Raw genomic sequence first — 22775 nt, forward strand, 5'->3', positions numbered from 1 at the left:
ATTAAAAAGGAAACATCAAGGTACTGCAGTTGATCAGTCAAAGTCCAGACCTCAACCTGACTGAAATGCTTTGGCAGGACTGCAAGAAAGCTGTGCATAAATGAAAGCCTGCAAATCTCAATGAACTGAAGCAATGCTGTAAAGAAGACTGGGCCAAAAGCCTTTCACAATGATGTGAGAGAATGATAAAGTCATGCAGAAAACAATTACTTTGAGTTATTGCTGATAAAAGTGGTTTACAAACTACTGAATCATGGGGTGTAATTAGTTTTCCACATGACTGCAGAGAGACCTGCAAAAATGTACTTTGTTATGGCTCTCTATATATCACAAGTTATTCCTGCTTTTCTGGCCGATTTATAATCTCGAGCTTGTTTTATACCTTGTCAATAGCAGGAAAGGACTATAGTGCCTATAAGGTACCTTAGGTAAAGCTGTAAGTGGTTATCAGCTTTGTGAAACAAATCATAAGATCGTGTTAGACTTTGATAATGATCAGAGTGTGATTTTAGGTGTTGGAGGGCCACTGCAGAAGTCTTTAGTTTGGGAAGAAGTCAGGCACAGGAAGGAATTACCAAACTTTAGATGTTCTCGCAGGTTGTATAACCTTTGGACAGAGTCAGAATAACAGTTTCCCCCCGAGGGTGTGCTGTGCTATGCTACAAAACTGTTGGATACAGCTTCATATATTATCATGACAGCGCTACCTGTCACCTGTCTCTCAAACTAGTCGTCTAACTCTCAGCAAGAAAATAATTACACTGTTTTGTATTGTTTTGTATTTCTTGTTTTGTATTTTGAGTATTTTGTTTTGTACTTTGAGTTTGAACGATGAAGAAATCAAAGAAAAGTAAGAAAAATGACTGAAAGTCTTTCTAACTGATTAACCTGAACCTTGGAAACATGAAATAATATTTCCTTTAAAATCTTATGTTAGACAGGTCTTTTAAGATGTTGTTAAAAATGTTTTTATCCCCAAAATAACTTTCTCCTAAACCAAACTGAGTAGCTTTCTTCCTAAAACTAACCAGACCGAGGCTGAAAGGAATTCTTTATCGTTTGCTTCCATCAGTGTTCTTTAGTACGACCGCTCCTCCCGCACTCTGATTCAGATTGAAGTGCCAACTAAATGGCTGAAATGTAAATGTATGATCACACCCACGCACATACTGTACTTACAGGCATGAATGATTCTCTGGGGGCCAGTTAAAACTGATGGGAAATCTGAAGCACTCACAAATGAAGTGTGTGATTTCTTTTCTCTTTTTTGTATTTTAATGTTACTAAATCATCAGGAAACATCATGACCTTCACTGGGAGTGAGACAGGGAGAAAGTAGACTATAAATGAGAGTTTAAAAGGGGATATTTGCTTTTAATGGAGAAAACAGAAATTGAAAACAGGGGAAATGAACATTTATGGGTACAGTAACAGAAAGTGGATGATTAAAGGACTAAGATTTTACAGAAAAGGGAAACCAAAAAACAAACAAACCACAATTTGTTTGCATTTATTTAGTTAAATCTATGAAGAAGGTCAAAGAAAACAGTTTGACAGGCATAAAGTAACATTTTCCCCATCATTCCCTAAAAGCTATTAGCTGAAGATCTGTCTAAACCTGACAAGTGAAGGACAAAAGAAGATGTGTCAGGCCTAAAAAAACTATCTACAGATGAACATTTTCTGAAAGTCACTCTCTTAAGAAACAGGAAAAAAAAAACAGCAAAGACCTGAAACAGACCTGAGAGACACATCTGAACCTTCAGCTGATTCAGCTACTGTTCACTGAAGCCTCATCAGAAATGGTCTCAGTGGAAGAACTGGACTGAAAATTAGTGGCAACTTTTGGAGTGATGAGTGACTAATCACTAACAGTATGTGTGGAGGAGGTAAGGTGGAGGCTCTGTCATGGTTTGGGTCTGCATTAGAGCCAGTGGTGTTGGAGATCTTGTCAAAATTGATTAATTATAAACAAAGAAAATTACCATCAGATATTGGTTCACCATGAAGTACCATCTGGAACTGCACCTGATTGGCACCGGCATCATTTTTTAGCATGACAATGATCCCAAACACACTGCCAATGCAGTAAAATCATACCTGGATAGAAAAACACACAGTTGAACTCTATCAGTCATGGATTGGCCTCCCCAGAGCTCGGACCTCAACTATTGAAGCAGTGTGGGATCATGTTGACAGGGAACAGAACGAAAGGCAGAGACATCCAAAGAAGAGCTTTGAATGTCCTTCAAGAAGCCTGGAGAACTATTCCTGAAGACTACTTAAAGACATGACAAGAAAGCTGCCTAAGAGAGTTCAGACTGTGCTGAAGAATAAAGGTGGTCACACCAAATGTTGACTTTCAAGCTTGATAGAATTGTACAAACTTAGGTTTTGCTTTATATACTGTATATAAATGTAATTTGCACATGTTTCTATACATTGCTGAACCTATTCCACAATTTCCTAGGAAAACACAAAGAAATGACGGGTGACTTGAGGCTTTCCACAATACTTCAGACTAAAAAACAGGCAAAACGTGTTAAAAAGACAGAAAACAAGATGAAACGAGCTTCAAAAAAGTGAAAAAAGAGAATACATAACGCAACAACACAGAAAGCTGAAGAAGTGAAATTTAGAGTCAGAAAACTTCCAGGAAAAAAATGAAAGTAAAAACAAGAAGAATTCTAAATAAGTCAGAGAAAGAAAGTTTGAAAGCGAGAGACACAAAGACAAACCCTGGAACAATGAAAGGAAAAGACAGATGAGCAGCCATCCCTACTTTCATCTTACTGATGATAAAACATCTAATGGACTCAATAACTACTTCAAAAGCCATCGATGAGTCTAGTCTGCCCACTCCAGCTCCTCCTCCTTTACTGCGGGACAGGAATAGCACCCCACATTTCTCTCTTTAGTTTTCTCATCCTCAGAAAGCAATTAATGAGCACCCACTGGTAGAGTGTGTGTCCTTGTGTGTTGGTGTGTGTTTGTAGTATGGAAAAGACACAAATACATGATGATGAGGGAAAAGGAATCAGCGCAGCAGCCAATTAGGACATCAAGGCTAAAAAAAGGACATTAAAATGCTGCGATTTTGCATTACACAGCACTAACTTGCATTCCTTTCTGAAAAATGATGCAGCATATTGTTATGCTTCAGCTTAAACTGCATTTTACTCAAGAGCAGCAAACTCTTATTTCAAGGCGGAGGAGAAAATTATGGTTTTCAATCATTTTTATGCAAAACTGAGTCAAACTAAAGACTAAATCCTTGACTCTTACGTTCTGCAAACCAGCATTTATTTGTTTCTGCACTACTCAAAAAGCAAAACTTATAGATTAATGTGTGTGAAATGGTGTCTTAAGTAGCATTATACTACCATGGTCAGGATGTTGTGACTTCTGTGCTACTGTTTCAAACTAAATCTGAACAAACCTCTACTCTGGACATCAAATATTTTTTGCAGAAAAACTAATTAAAAAGTGAGGTCTGCATTTCTTGTGATGTTGTTCTGGGGTCTTTTGTGACCTCTTGGATGAGTTATTGAGTCGCTCTTGGAGAAATTTTTGTCAGCCAGCCACTTCTGGGAAGGTTCACCACCTTTCCATCTGTGGATAATGGTTCTCACTGTGGTTCACTGAGTCCCACAGCTTTGGAAATGGCTTTTCCAGACTAAAAGATCTCAATGACTTTGTTTCTCATTTGTTCCTGAAACTGCTTGGATTGTGGAATGATGTCTGGCTTTTGAGGATATTTTGGTCTACTCCACTTTGTCAAACAGGTCCTATTTACATGATTTCTTGGTTTGAGAATAGGTGTGGCAGTAATCAGGCCTGAGTGTGGCTAGATAAATTTAACTCAGCTTACCAAAGATGTGATATACCACAATTAGTTTATGTTATAACAGGGCCATCTGAATGTTGCAAAGGAAATTGAGACTCATCAGACCAGGCAACTTTTTTTTTTTCCACACTTCTCTTATCTAATTTTGGGTAACCTGTAGACTCATTTTTCTGTTCTTAGCTGACAGAAGTGGCATCCAGTGCGGGCTTCTGCTGTTGTAGGCCATCTGCTTCAAAGACCAACTAGTCACTTAAATCACCTTTCCTCCCCTTTCTGATACTCAGTTTGAACTTCAGTAGGTCGTCTTGTTAGTGTCCACATGCCTAAATGCATCAAGTTGTTGCCATGTGATTGGGCGATTAGATGTTTGTGTTAATGATCAATTGAACTTGTGTACCAGAGAGTGCAGTTCATCATAGAGTGTGCAGCAGCATGCTGTCATTTTGGAATGACACTAACCAGCAGTGCGCACTCTCTGCAGTGATTCAGCTTTAGGTTAGTGAACACACGTTACTACTACATCATCAGACAAGTGTCTGAACATGTAGCTTCATGCTGAATCAATTTAATCACCGGAGATCCATATTTGTGCATGCTTTCTATTAAACTACATTAACTATGAATCATATATGTTGTTTATGCTGGTATCCAACTGTCCTCTGAGCAGTCTTCTTCTCTCTGCCATCATTGCTCTCGGGGGAGAAGGTGGTGGGGTGCTTAGAGGAGGCAAAACTATTTAATGAGGGCTGCAGTTTTCTCCATACAAAGGCCATGTTTTGAAACATCCTCTTTATTTAATTCATTATGTTTTTCTGCAAATTACATTTTAGGCACATTCTGTGTGATGCTGGGCTAAAAAAAATAACATCATATTTGAGATAACTGGATATTTCTCTCATTAACAGGTTTCCACACTGGGTAATAATTACCCCACTTATCTTCTGTTGCCAGCTTTTTGTGCTTGTCCTCGTGATAAACAATCAACGCCAATAACTTAAAACCTGGTGGAGGCGTTACTTCAAGTGTTACAGCTGTAGAAGGGTGGACCTGGAGCCTTCTCATAGATTAAATTTGACCATATCAGGTTGGTCAGTTACCCGATTTTGTTCAGCAAATCTACCAAAGTCCTCGCCATTGATGGACAGTGATGCAGTTTTCGTGATTTTGCAGCTTCACACCAGCACAATTGATTTGGACCAAATCAATAAAAACATGATTCAAGTGGAGACTGTGAGCTTTAATTAAGGTTCTTAACAAAAGTATTGCACCGATAGTGTGAGAAAGTAATGGGACAGTTGACTGATGTGATTAAAAAGCTGGCGATCACCCACTTTAGTTCTCTACAGCCTCACAGCGCTGGTCTGTAGCCTGATTACGCAATCCTCATGTCAGTGCCACTTTGTCTGGAGGAACGACAACCAAAACAGAAATGCCAGCACTGCCTTTGTTTTGTTGTAAGACAACTACAAAGAACACAGTTCATTCCCAGGCTGGCGGAGGAGCCGAGCACGGCAAGAACTCTCCAAACCGAAAGCATCTGGCTTGGCTCTGTGGACTGTGACCATGAATGTCAAGCTCTATCTCAGGCTAACAATCTAACCACAGCTCATTATGCAAGCCAGCTTTCCCACACTCCCTGCCGGACACCCAGGCCTGCCTGCCTGCCAAGACTGCTTCAGAGTGGTTAAAGGGAAAAATCCACAAAGTGTCTGTAGCATGATGCAAAACGATCATCAATCTGCGATAAGGCAGAATCCTGCTCCTTCTGTCTCCCTTGTCTGCTTCCTTTTGTGACTTCTTACATTTCCCTGGTTGCCCTTTGACAGCTGACAAGGAAGGATTATAAATCCGTTGCATCCATCATGTGTAGGTGGAGTGAATGAAAGCATGGCAAGAAGCACAAGTAGGTGGGAGTCCTTTTTTTTCAGTTGAGAAAAAGCAGCATTTTACTCAAACTGTCCTGTGGCTGCACTGAATTCTGGTCTATTTCCTGATGCTGTGGGCGTTAGAGTTGGCCAGTGTGCTCGTTTTCTGACAAATTCCTCCCTCTATGATAACTGAAGACTGTGGATGCAGAAAAAAGCACTTGCACTTTACAGCTGAGGACCTGAAAAAACGGATGTTTTTCAATTTCTCTTGCTTTAAAAAAAACAAAAATATTTAGGTGATCCAAAGATTACAGTTACATGTGACCATAGTTGTAGATATTTTTCTCTCAATGAGCCACAGCAGCCTGTGGTATTCTTCAGATGAGATGCAAATTTTAAAGCAGCAACAGCAATGAGAACATGCTGTAGGAGATGAAAAAAACACATCCACATCCACTGAAAATGTTTTAACTTGGGCAAAAATATATGTGGTTGTACATGAGCTCTATGAAACTAGAGCAAAACAGGAAAGCAATTGAGGGAAAAATCCTTGTGAGTTTCTTGTGAGATCACTGACAGGTTCAGGATGGGATACGCACTACCAAAACTAGACCCCCTTTGAAGATTTCCCAATCTCCGATCTGTTTTTTGTATTTAAGTAATTCATGTCTAAAGTCAGGTACAGTAGTAGGTTTAATCTTAGGGTCCAGCCTTTATCCAGCAACACAGCTATCCATGTCAGTTTGGCGATTCCCACCTTGAAAAAGGTGCAGGGCTTTTTTCACCACAAAGTTATCCTACCATCAGAGCATCCTGTCAGGCTCTGTGGACTGTGACCATGAATGTCAAGCTAACAAGCTAACCACAGCTCATTATGCAAGCCAGCCTTCCTCCGCTCCCTGCAGGATATATACAGACCTGCCTGCCAAGACTGCTTCAGAGTCATTAAAGGAAAAGTCCAACAGTTCTCCATCAGTGTGACTTGGAGCTGCTTATTTCACATGGAGGCACCTTACTCTATAAGTCATTTCAAGGCCAATTAGAACTCAAACCCATCACAGACTTCTGAGCATAACTGTTTCCAGATCAAATTTTGTGTAGCAAGACGTTAATGATGAAAACCCTAATCATAAGCATTCAACATCTTAAAGTTTACTTGAACATTAGACAGTAAAGTCTCCAATTGGTGACTTTTATGAACACTTCATGCTTTCATCACTTATATTTCAAGGTTAGGTCTGGCTTTCAGTCAGTTTTCTAGTTCATCTCAATGGTTTTATGAAGAGTTGAGGTCAGGACACTGAAGGTCACTCAAGTTCTTGTGCGTCAAGCTTCTTCTGGAGTTAATTTTAAGGGATTTCCTTATTATCCACATACATTTGTCCACAAACCTTTGCCCACATGGAGCATCTGGACATGATGCCAGATGAGGACTTTAAATAGACAGTATTTAGGCATTTAAAAAACAAACACATGTACACGTAATGAAAATATGCGGTGAAAGCGCATCCTCCTCCTCCTCACACCCTCCCTGTCACTGCCAGTGACAGCCAAGATCCCCCCCGAACTCCCATCGCGCTACGGTTGCTAAATCCCAACCGCTTTCATCTGCCAGCGCTGCAATGGAGTGCTCACGCACTGAATAGACTTCTGCAATTACATTATACACAGCAGAAGAGAGGAGATGAGAGGGGAGGCTCGGATGGAGTCAGGAAGACAGAGGAAAAGAGATAGAGATGAAAGAGAGGTGGATGAAAGACGACAGGAATATGACAGAACAAGGAATGAATGAGTCAGGAGGGGGAAAAAAGAGATGGGAGAGCGAGAAGAAAGAGCAATTATCCTGGGCAGATATCAAGAGATGGGGACGGTGGGGTTTTCAATCTTTGGGTTTGGAGAGAAAAGACAGACGAAGGGCAAAGTGAGATGGATGGACGGAGGGGGGGAGAAAGATCAATGTGCAGGGAAAAAAATGGAGAGAGGGTGGAGGGACAACGGGGGTGGGGAAGTAGTATGTGAGTATTGATTAAATGATGAAATACAGCAGTGATCAGGTGGATGTTAGAGTACATACACACACACAGTTCCTACATGCCCTTGTTTGTCCTTCATGTTTGAGTCAGGTTTGTCTGATTACATATTTATGACCATCCACTTTTAACTTCTGGAATATTTCAGGACACATCTGGCTGCTTTTAAAGTCTGTGTTTCAAATGATCCTAACTTGTTTTCTAAGGTTATACATACACAACAGGCAATAAAATAAACTGACTTAATAAAAAAAACATATCAACAGCACTCAACTCTTTTTATTCAAAAACCCCCCTAAAGCGGAAAAGAGCTAAACAGCGGTTGATTAAAGGCTTAACTACATTTAAGTCTAGCTTAGTCAAGCTTTATTTATTTTTACTGATAATTTAGAATAAATAAACTATTGCTGTAATTACAATTATGTAAGCACAATTCTGAATTTAGAATTTTTAAGTTTCTTGTCAAGGAAAAAGCGACTCTCCAATTTATCTATAAATTATAAGAGGTACCAACTGAGCCAACCAACCAACCAACCGACCATCTATACAACAAACCATCCATCCCTCTCCAGCTTATCTGTGGTTGGGTTGGTAACTATAGGTAACCAGAGACTAGTGATGCGCAATGAGCAGTCACTTCCTGTGTGGACACCTCTTTAGCCTCTAGCCAACAGCCAATTTTGGGGGCTTCCAATTAATCCAGGGTATCCGGTAAATGGATAACAAACAACAGACAATGTCTATTCAAATCTGATTCCTCAGATTCTGTACACTGTTCACTGTCCAACTCCAGGCCTCAAGGGCCGGTGTCATGCAGGTTTTAGATGTGTCCTTCATCCAACACAGCTCATTTAAACGGCTAAATTAGCTCCTCAACATGTCTTGAAGTTCTCCAGAGGTCTGAGAATGAACTAATCATTTGATTCAGGTGTGTTGACCCAGGGTGATATCTAAAACCTGCAGGACACCAGCCCTTGAGGCCTGGAGTTCCCCACCCCTGCTTTAGGTAGATTTCTAAAAGGGTCTCTTTTGTCCTCTACAATACTTTTGTCAACACGTACCATAACCTGCTTAAACATGAACAGTCAGAATGCAGGCGGATTACAGATGTGAACGAGGAGGTTGAGAATTAATTTAGAGCCAATCAACCTCACACGGATGTGGAAAACCAGGGCTAACCATCTTGGAGTCAATGGAGTTATTATTTTGTTTGGTTTTTGTTTTTTTGATGATGTATATTAATAGAAGTGCCACTGCTTAGAATATGCTATGTAAAAGGGTGGGTGGAATAAGCTAACTCTTTACAGCAGGGTTGTCAAACTCATTTTAGTTCAGGGGCCACATGGAGAAAAGTCTATTCTCAAGTGGGCCGGACTGGTAAAATCATTGTATATATAACTTAAAAACAACAACTTCAGATTGTTTTCTTTGTTTTAATACGATCAACATAAAAAATAAAGCTAGAGCCTGTGGACAGTATGTTCAAAATAGTACAGGCACAACATAGCTTATTAAAACACCTCAAGTTATTTGAAAATTCTGAGGACAAAGAACACACAAGCACAGAGTGCCTCAGTGATTCACAGAACTGTTTCACAGATCACAGAACTATATCAGGGTGTTTCATGCAGCACTTTCAGTGGGGTTGCATAGTTTATTTGACTCCTAATACCTGGCATCTTTTAGCTTTCACCAGCTCATCAATATCAGGCGTCACATCCTGAGCGGCAGCTAACTTCAGGATGTGATTCAAGTGCTTGTGTGTGAGCCTTGAGCGCAGTTTTGTTTTATTTATGCTCATTACAGAGAAAACTTGCTCACAAAGATATGTGGTTCCGAACATGCACAACAGTTTTGCAGCGAGGGCTGTCAAGTTGGGGTAACCTGGCAAGAGATTCTGATAAAAATGTGTTCAAGCCAGCTGCAGCAAATTTGCCCTTCAAATCCGAGTCACACTGCAAGTCTATTATTTCAAGCTGGATCTTGATGGGCACATCAGAGGGATTCATGGTGAATGGCGAGCAAAAAACTTTGAAGTCTTTCTCCAGTTCACCAAAAATCTGAAATCGTTGCTCAAACTCTAGTAACAGTCCCGTTATTTTATCTTTGAACCGCTTCATATCTGCCACACTTTAGGTTGTGCACACATTTTTCAGACAGGGGAAGTGAGCTGCATCACCACCAGCGAGCTGCGTCTCCCACAGTAACAGCTTCAACTTGAAAGAACGTATGCTGTCATAATACTGCGTGACAACTTTGTTGCGTCCTTGTAGCTGTTTGTTCAAGTTATTCAGGCGCTCTGTAACATCCACCATAAGTGCAAGGTCCTGCATCCATTCTGCGGAATGAAATTCTAACACTGGTTTGCCCTTTTCTTCCATAAACTGTTCAATTTCTTCTCGTAAATCAAAGAAATGCCTCAGCACAGCACCTCGGCTCAACCATCTTACCTCAGTGTGGTATGGCAGGACATAGATGTGGTCTTTCTCTCTGAGAAGGCTGTCAAACTGAGGGTAATTGAGGCTTCTGGATCGGATGAAATTAACAGTTTGGATGACCACCTCCATGACATTATCCATTTTCAGTGACTTGCAACACAAAGCCTCCTGGTGCAAAATACAGTGAAAAGTCCAAAAATCACATCCTCCATTTGCAGATTGCACTTTATCTCTGAACTTTTCTACAATGCCTGCTTTTTTCCCGATCACTGAGGGCGCACCATCTGTAGTCAGGCTGACAGCGCAGGACCAGTCCACTCCGACCCTGTCCAGCGCGCCTACGAGTGCGGTGAGAATATCAGCTGCGGTCATTGTATCTGTCATCGGCACCAACTCCACGAACTCCTCGGTGACGGTCAATGTGTCATCAACTCCGCGGATGAAAATTGCCAGTTGTGCAACATCTGTAATGTCAGTGCCTTCATCATTTGCAACTGAAAACGCAATAAATGACTTTGCTTCAACTGGCTGCCCAAATCTGCTGAAAGATCAGAAATCCTGTTGGCAACTGTGTTTCTTGTCAGGCTGATATTTGCAAAGGCCTGGCGCTTTTCAGGTCACACAATCTCCGATGCCTTCCTCATACATGTTTTTACAAATTCACGCTCACTAAATCGTTTTGAAGCTAGTGCAATTTCGTTAGCAATGAGGTAGCTAGCTTTCACTGCAGCGTCACTGATGTCTCAGCTGTGAGTAAACACAGACTGCTGTTTCTTCAGACCCGCCAACAGTTCATTCACCTTCTCTCTTCTCTGCTGTCCTTGAAAGTTGCCATATTTGTCGGCATGAAGACTCACATAGTGGCGACAGAGGTTATATTCTTTCAGCACTGCAACATGCTGGGAACACACCAAACATACAGCTTTCCCATTCACTTCCGTGAATAAATAGGAGTATGACCATTTTTCTTGGAACACTCTGCACTCTGCATCCACTTTTCTCTTTTTTGACAGAGACATATTGGGGCAATGAGGGTGCCAAAGCACATCAGGTTTAAATTTCGCAGGCAAAACAAAGTAGCTCACAATTGCTATTGCGCCATCCAATGGACGCAATTGGAACAGCAGTTTCTTTTTTGAAAAATTGCAGCTCATTTTTATACTTTACAAAATGATCTCGCGGGCCGGATTAAACCCGTTTGCGGGCCTGATCCGGCCCGCGGGCCGTGCGTTTGACACCCCTGGTCTACAGCTTCATGATCAGTAATTTAGGTTCTTCCTGTTTAATTCAATTCTTTGCTGCCATTTGTTTATGTTTTATTGGTATTTTTTGATTGTTCTTGTCATATCAAACTGCAGTATTGAGCAAAATAAGTCGAAAAAAAACCTTTTTGGTTCTGGAGTCAACATTTTAAAATAAGTTTTTGTTGCAAAGGAGAAAATGCACTTTGCATGTTGACAACTTAACTTTTTTTCCCTCTACTGATTTTCAAAAAAGTAAAAAAAGAAATGCATTTTTGATGCTGCCAATTATCAGCAAGAAAATGCAGCCTGTTCTCAATCCCAGGGTTTCAGATACCTTCTTTTGTCAAAGCATGTCTGGCATCTCCTTTTGCACACAGTGTCCTGAGCCTGCAGCAGCATGTTTGACCTGCTAAAGGCTGAAGGTATAGTTTTTGTGGCACGTTCCTTCAAAAGCAGCCCTGGAATTAATAAATGCCAAAAAACGTTATTGCATTTCTCCAAAGCAGACCTCAGAATGCAGAATAATAACCCCTTTTTCAGGTCTTGGAGTTTCTCTCACAGTCTCTCACAGCTCTGCTTGTGCTGAGTTTTGGAAACAGTAATCCTAATCCGGGTTTTAACAGGAAAATAAAATGATAATTTAACAGATGTGAAGTTCGGCCTGGATGTGCTCACTCTGGAGAATTTCCCTCATCTTCCCGTCCTTATTTGAAGTTCAAAAAACCCCCACCCACGCTGTGGTTTGATCTCTCCACACGGTGCTCTATCCGTGTGTTGTACTATGAAATGGACGAAAGCCAAATCTACTAAACGTGGATTTTTTTCGTTAGCCTCTGACCTCGTGTTTCTCTCCAGGACCACAAGATGAAAACAAAAACAAGTCCGGAGATGGCAGCTGTTTACCTCCGCTTGTCCTGGAGTACAGTACTCTGTGACGTGTGACTCGAGTCGGACGTTCAGCTGTAAATCACGGCGAAGAAACAGTTTGACGATTGACTCAGACAGCCTAATCTCACTAATGGCTCCCTACCACTCTCTGAGATGGATGGATGTCCGTGGATGTGCACGATCTAATATAGTAACATCCTCTCCATACTGATTAAATATACAGTATGAGTGCATTATGAGACATTGTTCCCCTCACTCCTCTTACATAAGAGCGAGACAGAATGAAAGTTGTTGTTGCTTCACTTTGTGGTCATTATGTCTTCTGTCCCTGGCTACCTTTGAGGTCATTTCGTGCTGCACTAACTTTCTTTGGTGTCTCTTTGCAACTGTTTCCATAAGTCTTGATTCACCACAAATTTCTTTATGTTTTGCTGAGAAAACAGGAAGTTAGGATTTATTGAAACGTACAAACATATAAGGCAAAAACAAAACAAAACAGAATTTGTGCAATTTTAACAAGCTGAAAGTCAATATTTGGTGTGACCATCTTTATTCTTCAGCACAGTCTGAACTCTCTTAGGCAGCTTTCTTGTCATGTCTTTAAGTAGTCTTCAGGAATAGTTCTCCAGGCTTCATGAAGGACATTCAAAACTCTTCTTTGGATGTTTCTGCCTTTTGTTCCGTTCTCTGTCAACATGAGCCCACACTGCTTCAATAATATTGAGGTCCGGGCTCTGGGGAGGCCAATCCATGACTGATTATTGACAGTGTGTTTTTCTATCCAGGTATGATTTTACTGCATTGTCATGGTGAAAAATCTTGCTTTTGTTCATCAGATACTTACCAGATGGTATTACAAAGTGGATCAAAATCTGATGGTGCTTTTCTGTGTTCATAATTCATCAATTTTAAGTGGCTCAACAAAAAAAGCCGCCCAAAATACTTGGGGGACTGGACTGAGCTAAAAATGAGTGGGAAAGTAGCTAATGTCCAAAGAAACACATTGGAAAACCTCCACAAAGTTTTAAGAACTATTGGTCCAGAGACAGAAAGTCTGGCCCCTTGGAAGCAAAATATAAAGAAATGACGGCTGGCTCAACACTTTTGCACAACATTGTATGTGTTCCTTTCTGTTCATATTTTTTGTAATTTTGTGCCAATTTTCATCCATCCCTGTCTCTCTCTGGTCACTCTGTGATGTTGTTTTGGATGTCTTCATCGTGTACCATGGAGGCTCTGCTATGCTTGTGATGATTTTGTGTTCCCACAACTTCATTTTCTCCTTCTCTGTGAATCTTTTGCAAATCTTTTCAGTCCTTTTGAGTCATTTTTCCATCATTTTTGCCTCAATTTGTTACTATTTGTTGACATTCTTTGCCACTACTCATTTTTCAGGATGGTTTCCATTCTTGTAATAATTTTGCATGATTTTTCATTTGTTTTGGGTTTTTTTACAACTGTCTGTTTTGTTGCTTTGTGCATTTTTTTAAAATGTTTTTTGTGATTATTTTGTGTTTCTTTTCCATATTTTTTGTGCTTTCTGTGTCTCGTTATGATGAATTTAGGGTCATTTTTGTGTTGCTTTTCAATATATTTTTTACAAGGACACTTCATTTTTTTGTTGTTTTTTCATTTGTTTAGTAAATCCGGAGACACTCAGCTTTTGCGGTTATTTTAAATTTTCTATTTACACTGTGCATTTGTGTTGTTTTCCATTACTTTTGTGCCTCTTTGTACACATTTTGTGCTCTCCATTATATTCTTGCATTACTTTCCTGTTTAGTGTAACTTTTATATTATCGCCTTTGGGGAAATTTTCAAATAGTGATTCTTTTGTTACTATTTGTGTAAATGTCATTCACTAGATGTCTGGATGTGACCAGGTGCACTACTCTTGTGATAGTTTTTGTGATCATTTTGTTTCTCTATCTACGTGGCAGAGCTATGCTTGTTGCTTTCCATACATTTTGTGTTTCTTCGTGATTATGAAAGATTAATTGAACCCTAGCGGCTGGCGTGTGCCCTGCAGGCCCTATTAGGAATCCTTTCATGAGAATGGCGATTTACGTTTGCTGGCATAGCAACTGTAAACTGTAAAGGGGTGGACATGGTTGGCAACGAGTCTTAGTAATATCCCCCACACCATAACACCACCACCACCACCACTAGCAGCCTGAATCTTGAAAGCATGGATCCATCCTGCCTTGTATTAATCTTGTTTATACCAAATTCTGACCCTACCATCTGACTGTTGCAGCAGAAACTGAGACTCGTCAGACCAAGCAACATTTTTCTAGTGTTACATTGTCTAATTTTGGTAATCCTGTGTGAACTTTCATTTAAATCATCAGGTTGCCATGGAAAGATAAGGACAATCAGCACTGAGCTGAGGCAGTTATGTGAGGCTGAGCTGAGTATAAAGAGAGGCTTCGCTGCTGGAATAAAACAGCACTTTACCCTGCTCCTTTTAAAATAAATACCTCCTGTGTCTGCAGTTGGTGCATTTTTATGATCCCCCTACGAGCTCCATGCTCAGCTTTCTGCTTTGTTCTCCTTTCTGAAGACCCGTGTAGGACAGCTTTCGTCTCACTCCCGAGGTTTTCATCAGGGAGCGACGAGATGCAACAGAGAGAAACACAACTGCAAATAAATCTTGGGAATTTATTCTTGGCTTTGACAGCATACGGACTAAAAATATTGTCGTGCGAGGTCCAGTTACTTGGCTAGACTTTTTAGCCATATCCCACGTAAGCTGGCAAGATCTTTGCCACGCGATAAAGAAAGCTAAAATATATCGACTCCTTTACAGAGCACACACACTGGCCTTTTAAATATAAGTTTATAATGAAGGTCAGAGCTGTTGGTGGTGTCACAGTGGACTGCATTATATTAAAAAGTGTAGCTAATACTCTCCTTCCTCTGTTAGAAATCCTAGCTTGTAATCACTGTAGAGTACAGATGCAATAACAAACTCATATTGAAGTAGTGCCAATCAGAACTAGACACTGAGTGCATGCCAAATAAAGCAACAAAGTGGCCTCTGCTGAATTCTCTGCTGGTACAAAGACTAAAATGTTCCCCCAAACTATTCAAAATATCAGCTGAGCATGTGCACGTGCAGCTTAAGCAAAGGACACAAACCTTGTTTAAATTTTCACTTTTGGAAAAATGTAAGTAGACTGACCTTGCACATCGCCCACATTTAATCTTAATATCCAAATTAGTTTAGACTAAACACTCTTTGACCTGTAACTGTTTTCTCAGTTTCCTTAATAAATAAGACTTGGGATAACATATTCTAAATTTATTCTGTCATTCTAGATGTGGGATATTATTTGAAGGTTGACAACTTAAGCAAAAATTGGTTAAAATGAAGAGACGACTGATTCAGCGATGCGTATTTCTTGCCTCAGAGGTTTTCAGAAACACATTTTGCTGAAGCATCTTCTTTATTCGTAAGATGAAAATTAGCTGCAATGTTTGTTGAAATCTGGGACCTCACAATCAACATAAGCTATTCCTCTGCATGGTTATACAACCATGTAGGAGAAGGAGAGCAATGTGTAGTATTGGCCGTCAAGCATCCATTGCAGTGATGCAAATATGCCCCTATGGCCAAGCATATCGTTATTTTGTCAGAACCACAGGCATCCAGGTTCATGCATGAGGTGTCCTTTCGAGTGTGCACCCAGACAGACAGGGTTGTGGCATCGAGCAAAAGGATCTGGCACTCCTAACTCATCATTTGCCAACATTCCTAAACCTAACCGAGTCAGGTTTTAGTGCCTAATGCTAACTACTGAAAGCAAAAGTTAAAAGTGAGTGAAAAAACAAAACAAATAAGCATGTGAAGAACAATATAAGCCAAAATGAAAACACAGGATGCACTGTCTCCTAGCTGAGAAACCTGCAGCCTCCTAAGGCAGACTCGGTAGGTCTCTAAAATAAGACCTTTATCTCTCTGTGTCAGAGCAGCAACACCAGAGAGCAGATTCCTGAAATCAGGAGATGCAGCTGATAAATCAGCATTTCAGACCAGAATCATACAAAGCAAAAAGAGATGGTCATGCTCAAATGAAGACTTGTCACATGTTAAATGACTTGTCAGGCACAAGTCGTTAGCTGAGCAGTGTGTGGCTTCAGAGCCAGATGCTCAGTTCGAGGCTTCATAACAGGACTTCACTAACTGTCGGGAGATGTAGCAGTGACTACTTCCATCTTCAATCTGTGGTCAGGATGAGAACATGACGGCACCACCGCAACAAAATATTAACTGTGGGTAATGTAACTCATTCCACATAATCCCCTGTAGGGCCCAACATACATAGAAAAGTTAAGACCGATACAGATACCAATACCTAATACTGATATTGATCCTTATACCAATACTGAGCGTAATTCCGATATATTAGCTGATAATTTTTTCTTTCAGTCACACAAAATTAAAACAGATTTCCATAACATTTGATATGTGTAGTTATTTAAGGGTTCTTACTTACATGTCGTAACACTAATATGATATAATTGTTTTACTGACCCAAAAAGTGGTTGATTACGTGTTTGTGCCCGAAATTGCTCGGGTTGGCAGCTGGTTGTCATTTGTGGTCTTCCAAACACGCGTTTTGCGAAGCTATTCAACATCATTTGCTTTTTAGATTTTTATTTATCGGCTTATACTCGTATATCAGCAAATAGCTAATTTGAGGCCGTCCTGGCAGAGCTAATCCCCGGGATGCATTTTTTCATTTTTACTTTCAAACAAAGATATAAATTGGATCAAAAATGACTGATCATGCCTGTTGAGCAAAGATTTTAGATTTGCACATGTTGGAATTTTGATTTTCTGATTCAGGTTGGTCCCTAGTTTAACTCCCAGTGAGCAAATTCCATTTGTTTCAGTATTAAAATCTTTTTTATTTGACTGAAGACTCTTCAGCCAGTTAACATTGCTTATAATCCTGCTCAGAGTCTGGGATAAGCTAACATCCACCTCTTTTTATGGACTTTGTGTGTATATATAAGGTATGCAAAACAAGATACTTATAAAACAAGAACATACATAATCATAAAGGATAAAGCAGCTCACTTATTATAGTCCCCCGTGTGCGGGTAATGCATTGTTAAGAATGTAACTCACACTGAACACAGATTGTTCTGCTAGCCAAAGCCTTTTGTTGAAAAAGCACAATTTTCAATCTCATAAAACATAGAACAAATATTTTTACACAAAGCTATAACCAGGTGTAATATCACCTGCTGCTTCAAAGTCATGAATCAATCTTTTTAAAATAAGACGCCGGTCGCTTCCTGAAGTGCCTCTGTCTGTGATTTATGGTGAAGGAGGGAAAAAAAGGCTTCCTCCCGCAGCTGTTTGTCATGACTGGAAATCTGCATTTAAAATTAATGGGTGGCAGAGAGCAGGAAAATGAAGCGTGGTTGATGAGCTCCCATAAAGACATGACGTCTGTGACGTGAGCTGAGCAGGTAAAGGCCGTGTAGGGGGATATAAAGACACAGCAGCTCATTGGATAAATCGATACAGAACCTTGTAAGCGCAGATTAGCTCCTCTTTGGTATTCATCCAAAAAGAAGCATGTTAATTCGGTGCTATTTGCCAAAGGCTACTTTGGACTAAACCTCATGGGAAGGCGCAGAGGAGAGGGGATGTGACCAGTGGTCTGGGTGATTTAGGTGCATTCCTGCAACAGCTAATTAAACAGAGCAAAGGAGGAGTGAGAGAGAGAGAGATTGCTTTGAAATTCTAATCCCCCGATAGGCATTCAATTAAGGTTGGGACACTTTTACAACAGCTGTTAGTCTAGTTGAAATATGAGGCGTAAACAGAGCGCAGCAAACGCTCCACTCACCTCAAATCAAACAGGTGGACACACAAAGCAGTGTGTCGATGTAGAGTCGCACCGCTGTCACGTACTTAAAGCTGTAGATGATAACGAAATATTGATCATCTTTCAGGGCCAACAGCTTATTATTACTGCATATATTGCCAGTTTTTACAGGCTAACATCCAGGTTTTCCCTCTTTTGTCCCACATGGTATTTACACTGATGGTTGTTATTTGTGTTTGGCATCTTTGCAAACTTTTGCAGCTTAAAAATGATGATGTGTGGGCTTTCAGCTGTCCATTTTCTGTGCAGAACACCACGTGAACAGTATCGCCTTTTCATGATTGCTTTCAGATCATACAAAAGAATGAAAATAAAGAAAAATAAAAGCTTTTTGTGCAAAATGCAGACCTAGTGCCTGCACACTGGACTCATTCTCTTCCTATTTCTTCTTTTATCACAATTAACACACACACACACACACACACACACACACACACACATACATACATATATATATATATATATATATATAGGGTTTTTTGTTTTTTAATACTGCATTTAAATCACCATTCCACTTCTTATCAGTCAGACGGAGGTATTTCGAGAGTCAAAGCAAAACGAGGCTCTTGTCCTTGCTCAGAGATAACAAGGACATCAGGCTCTTTTTAAAAATTCGATGTTTTTCCAATGGAGTTTTGAATGCAGCTTGATTAAAAAAGACAATGCTGCTTCAAATTAGCTTAAATGGAGAGAAACAGCGTGGTAGCCATGTGTTCAAACACCTGTGTCCCATCATGCCGCAAAATGTCATGATTATGTGAGTTATGCCAGCTGTTTGTGCCAATCCTGTCACTGTTTCCTAAAGTTTCTTATATTTAGATTAAATATGAGACACAGAGAAGGAAAACGGGACACTCACTTCCTCCGACCATCCCCGGGGTCTGCCAGCAGGCCAGCAGGAGCAGCAGCATCAGCCCGAGATCCAGGTGAAGAGACACGGTCATAACCTCCTCCTGTGTCTCCACGCACAAATACGCACACACCACCACCACCACCTCTGGCTCCTTCTGCACGCCTTCTTCTCTTCCTCACCTTCTCACCTCCTTTACCCCACCTCCCCCTGCTGCTTTTTTACTGAAGGTCTCGCCACGGGGTCACCACTGTTTCCACATCACCCGTCATCTTCTGCTGCTGCTAGTGGTGGTGCTGCTGGTGGAGGGCACAGTTTTGCCAGACCGCACTGGTCGGACTCCCAACTTGCGCGAAGTAGGTCAGTAGGTGTGCAGCCTAAATCCCAGCCTCTGCTCTCTCACCGAGGGCACGGAAAAGCGCAGAGCGGAGCCCGGAGGAGCAGGAGAAGGTGGAGGGGGTGGGAGAAGCTAACAGGTAGTCTCCGTGTCTTGCGGTTTCTGGTTAAATGTCGGAGATTTCTCCGCAGCAGGTGGAAGGTCGGCGCTCGGTCATTTATGAGGAGAAACTGCGCTCATTCGGGGTTCGTGTGGATACATAAGAGGACGGTGGGGCTGATGCCGAGGCTCCCGACGTCTCTCACAGGAGGACGCAGGAGCCCAAAAGGTGGTCCCGTCTCATCCGGAGAACCGCAGGCTGGTTTAAAATCTGGCAGATTGCGGGGAACCTCTGAGGATCAGAAAATATCTGTGTGTGCGTGTGTGTGCAGGAGCTTAAGCCGGGAACTCCTCAAGTCAGCCGCAAACACAGCCGATCTGCACCGACACAAATCCTGTCACTACACAGAGCATGGAGGATGATGAGGATGAGGAGGGGGAGGAAGGAGAGCGAGAGAGGGAGGGTGGGAGGGAGACGACGAAGAGGTGCGTTTCTGTTCGTGGAATAACCTGCATGCTGCTAGAGACGAGCGCTCTGAAGTGCCAACTGTTGATTATGTAATAAGCCTCGCAGCACTGATCTGAATTCATTCCTTCAGAGATCAACAAGTACAGCCACGAGGCCATCTGCCTCTGACTGGTTTTAAACTGGGTGCTGTTTAACCCTCAATTCCAGTTACAGCCTCCCAGTGGTCTGTGACTCATACCGGTTTTCTATTTGAGCTATAGCTGCCGTTTTGTTACCTTTAGCCATAGCCTGTATATAAAAGATGGACATAACCACTGAGGACTGTCAGAATTTTTAAATAGTTGTTAACTTATTTAAAAAATAAATAAATAAAAGAAATATCATTTGTAGGACTTTTTTTTTTCTCTTAAGCTATACACTCACTGGCCACTTGATTAGGTACACCTTGCTAGTACTGAGTTAGACCTTATTTTGTCTTCAGAACCACCTTAACCTCCTAGGACCTGGCGTCCACATATGTGGACATCACATTTTGGGTTATTTAGACCAAAATACTCAATTTTGCTCTACAAAGGCCTGATATCCACTTACGAGGACATTATACTGCTACTGTTCTATCAAAATTCTAAACAAATATCCTCATATGTGGCTCTCATTTTTCTTAGAAACAAAAATTAGGTAAAAAAAAAAAAATCTGGTAATTCTTTGTTTTTTACATTCATCGGGTCCCAATCAGCCCAAATATCAAAGAGAAATTAAAAATGCATGCAGTGGAAGAGTTCGGGTCTTAGGAGATTAATTCTTTGTGGTATAGATTCAACAAGGTGCTGAAAACATTCCTGGGGATTTTGAGATTGTAGCATCACACAGTTTAATGCAGATTTGTCAGCTGCACATCACAAGGCAGGATGGATCCATGTTTTCATGTTGTTTGTGCCAAATTCTAACCATATCATCTGAATGGTATTAGAACAGGTGATGTCTTTATAGTCTTCTATTGCCTAACTTTGGTGAGCCTGTGTGAATTTTAGCCCCAATTTTCTGTTCTTAGCTGACAGGAGTGGCATCTGGTGTGGTCTTCTGCTACTGCTGAGATGCTCTTCTCCACACCTTGATTGTAACAGGTGGTTATTTGAGTTACTGTTGCCTTCCTATCAGCTCAAATGGTTTATTACCTATTCAGGTTGTGTATCATGTTTTTAAAAAGCAACTAAGCAACTAAGTAATAAAGTAACTAATTACTTTTGAAAAGATGTAATCAGTAAAGAAACTGGATTACGTTTTTGGAGAAGTAATCAGTAATTAGTAATTAATTCCTTTTTCAAGTAACTTGACCAACACTGCTGGTTAGTGAAGTCCAGTTTTGAAGCTCCAGCTGAGTGTCTTACTCACTCACTGGCTGATGACTCATAAATGACAAGTGATTAGCCAATACAGAGGCTGCACTACCAAGACTTACTTCTAGAAGCACTTTGGTATAAGAAACTCACTGATACTAAACCTCTTACTATTCTACAGGAAATGAATTTGTAAGATCTGCCTGTTTGTTTTCTTTTTTACATAAAACACAACAAATATGGTTATTTCTCTTTATATGATGAGTTGATTATTGCCAGCTGCCTTATAGCCACTAATGTGATGGAGTAATAATAACTTGCACCAGGTTTTCAGCATTTTCATGACTTTAGAAGCAGTTTCGACAAACAAATATGAGAAAAAATAAAAGGACACGTGCAAGTGTGCTGCACAATGTTTGAATCACACGTTATGCAAACAGCCCTAACCCTTTTATAAAGCAATACTGAACAAAAATAGCACAAACAATTTAGTGATTTTTCTAAAATGTAGTATGGATTTAATGACTTGAAATACTTTTCAACACATGCACGCATATTAAAGCTTGCACAGAGGAAGACAGAACCCATGAAACTGCACCATTATGTCTCACAGTACCGACTGTAGTTAATATAGTTTCTCATTGATATGCTGGTTTTTCACAAGCCACAGAATTGCCCTTTAATATTTTAACCACTACTCTAAAGCGACTTGGGGTTTGTTATTAAGAGCTTTATTTCAATTATAAGTCTCTTGAGATACATTATGTACAATTCAGAATAGTTGTTTCTTTAAAAGATTTACTGAAAAAATGACGTAACTACATAGAAATACTGTAATTCCGTGTTGCATGATTATAGAATTACACTATAAAGCCATCTCATTGTAACAATGTTATCCTAAAACTGTGACTAGGAAAAAAAGCTGCCTTTAAATAAGCTAACTATGGAGTTAGGGCTGAGTATATGGATATATATGGACTTCCTTCTGCAATATCACGTTGAAGCTTTAGTTATGGCAGCTATGAAGCTGTAAAACCTACTCAGTAAACAGAGGGCATGCCTCTCAGCCCTCTGCAAAGCCTTTATATCACAATAATGGTTCTTCCCAGATGTTGGATGGTGTCAGAATAAAGTTAGCTCGATATGTTTTGACGGTCTTGACTTTGTTCAGACTCATAACGGGCTCGAAGTGAAGCAATCGATATTTTCAGCTGATATTTTAATTTTCTTTTGTATACATTAACTTTAGTGTATTTACTGAAGCTTTACCTTCATAGACTGAATATTTATGAGCTTCAGGCTCTCAGAGCACATCGGGAAGGTTCAAAATTTGGTGCTTTGTCTTTATTACCTCCACCAAGTCATTGGTCATTCTGTCTGTAAATATGAGAGCTCAAAAACTGGCTTATATTCACAAAGGTCTTCGAGGTCAGCTTAATGATTTGTTGGTGGAAAATCGACA

General features: G+C 40.5%; 1 protein-coding gene across 1 annotated transcript in view; it reads right to left on the reverse strand.

The window, feature by feature from the left end:
- LOC134620211 (fibronectin type III domain-containing protein 5-like) overlaps positions 1-20279 on the reverse strand; it is a 54725-nt gene extending 34446 nt beyond the window's left edge. The window contains exon 1 of the mRNA XM_063466253.1: positions 19081-20279. Within this exon, the coding sequence (XP_063322323.1) occupies positions 19081-19165 (85 nt within the window). The 5' untranslated portion in view covers positions 19166-20279. The remainder of the gene's footprint in view (positions 1-19080) is intronic.
- Between the last annotated feature and the right edge of the window lie 2496 nt (positions 20280-22775).

This window comes from Pelmatolapia mariae, linkage group LG23 (assembly GCF_036321145.2).
Source record: "Pelmatolapia mariae isolate MD_Pm_ZW linkage group LG23, Pm_UMD_F_2, whole genome shotgun sequence".
Lineage (NCBI taxonomy): Eukaryota > Metazoa > Chordata > Actinopteri > Cichliformes > Cichlidae > Pelmatolapia > Pelmatolapia mariae.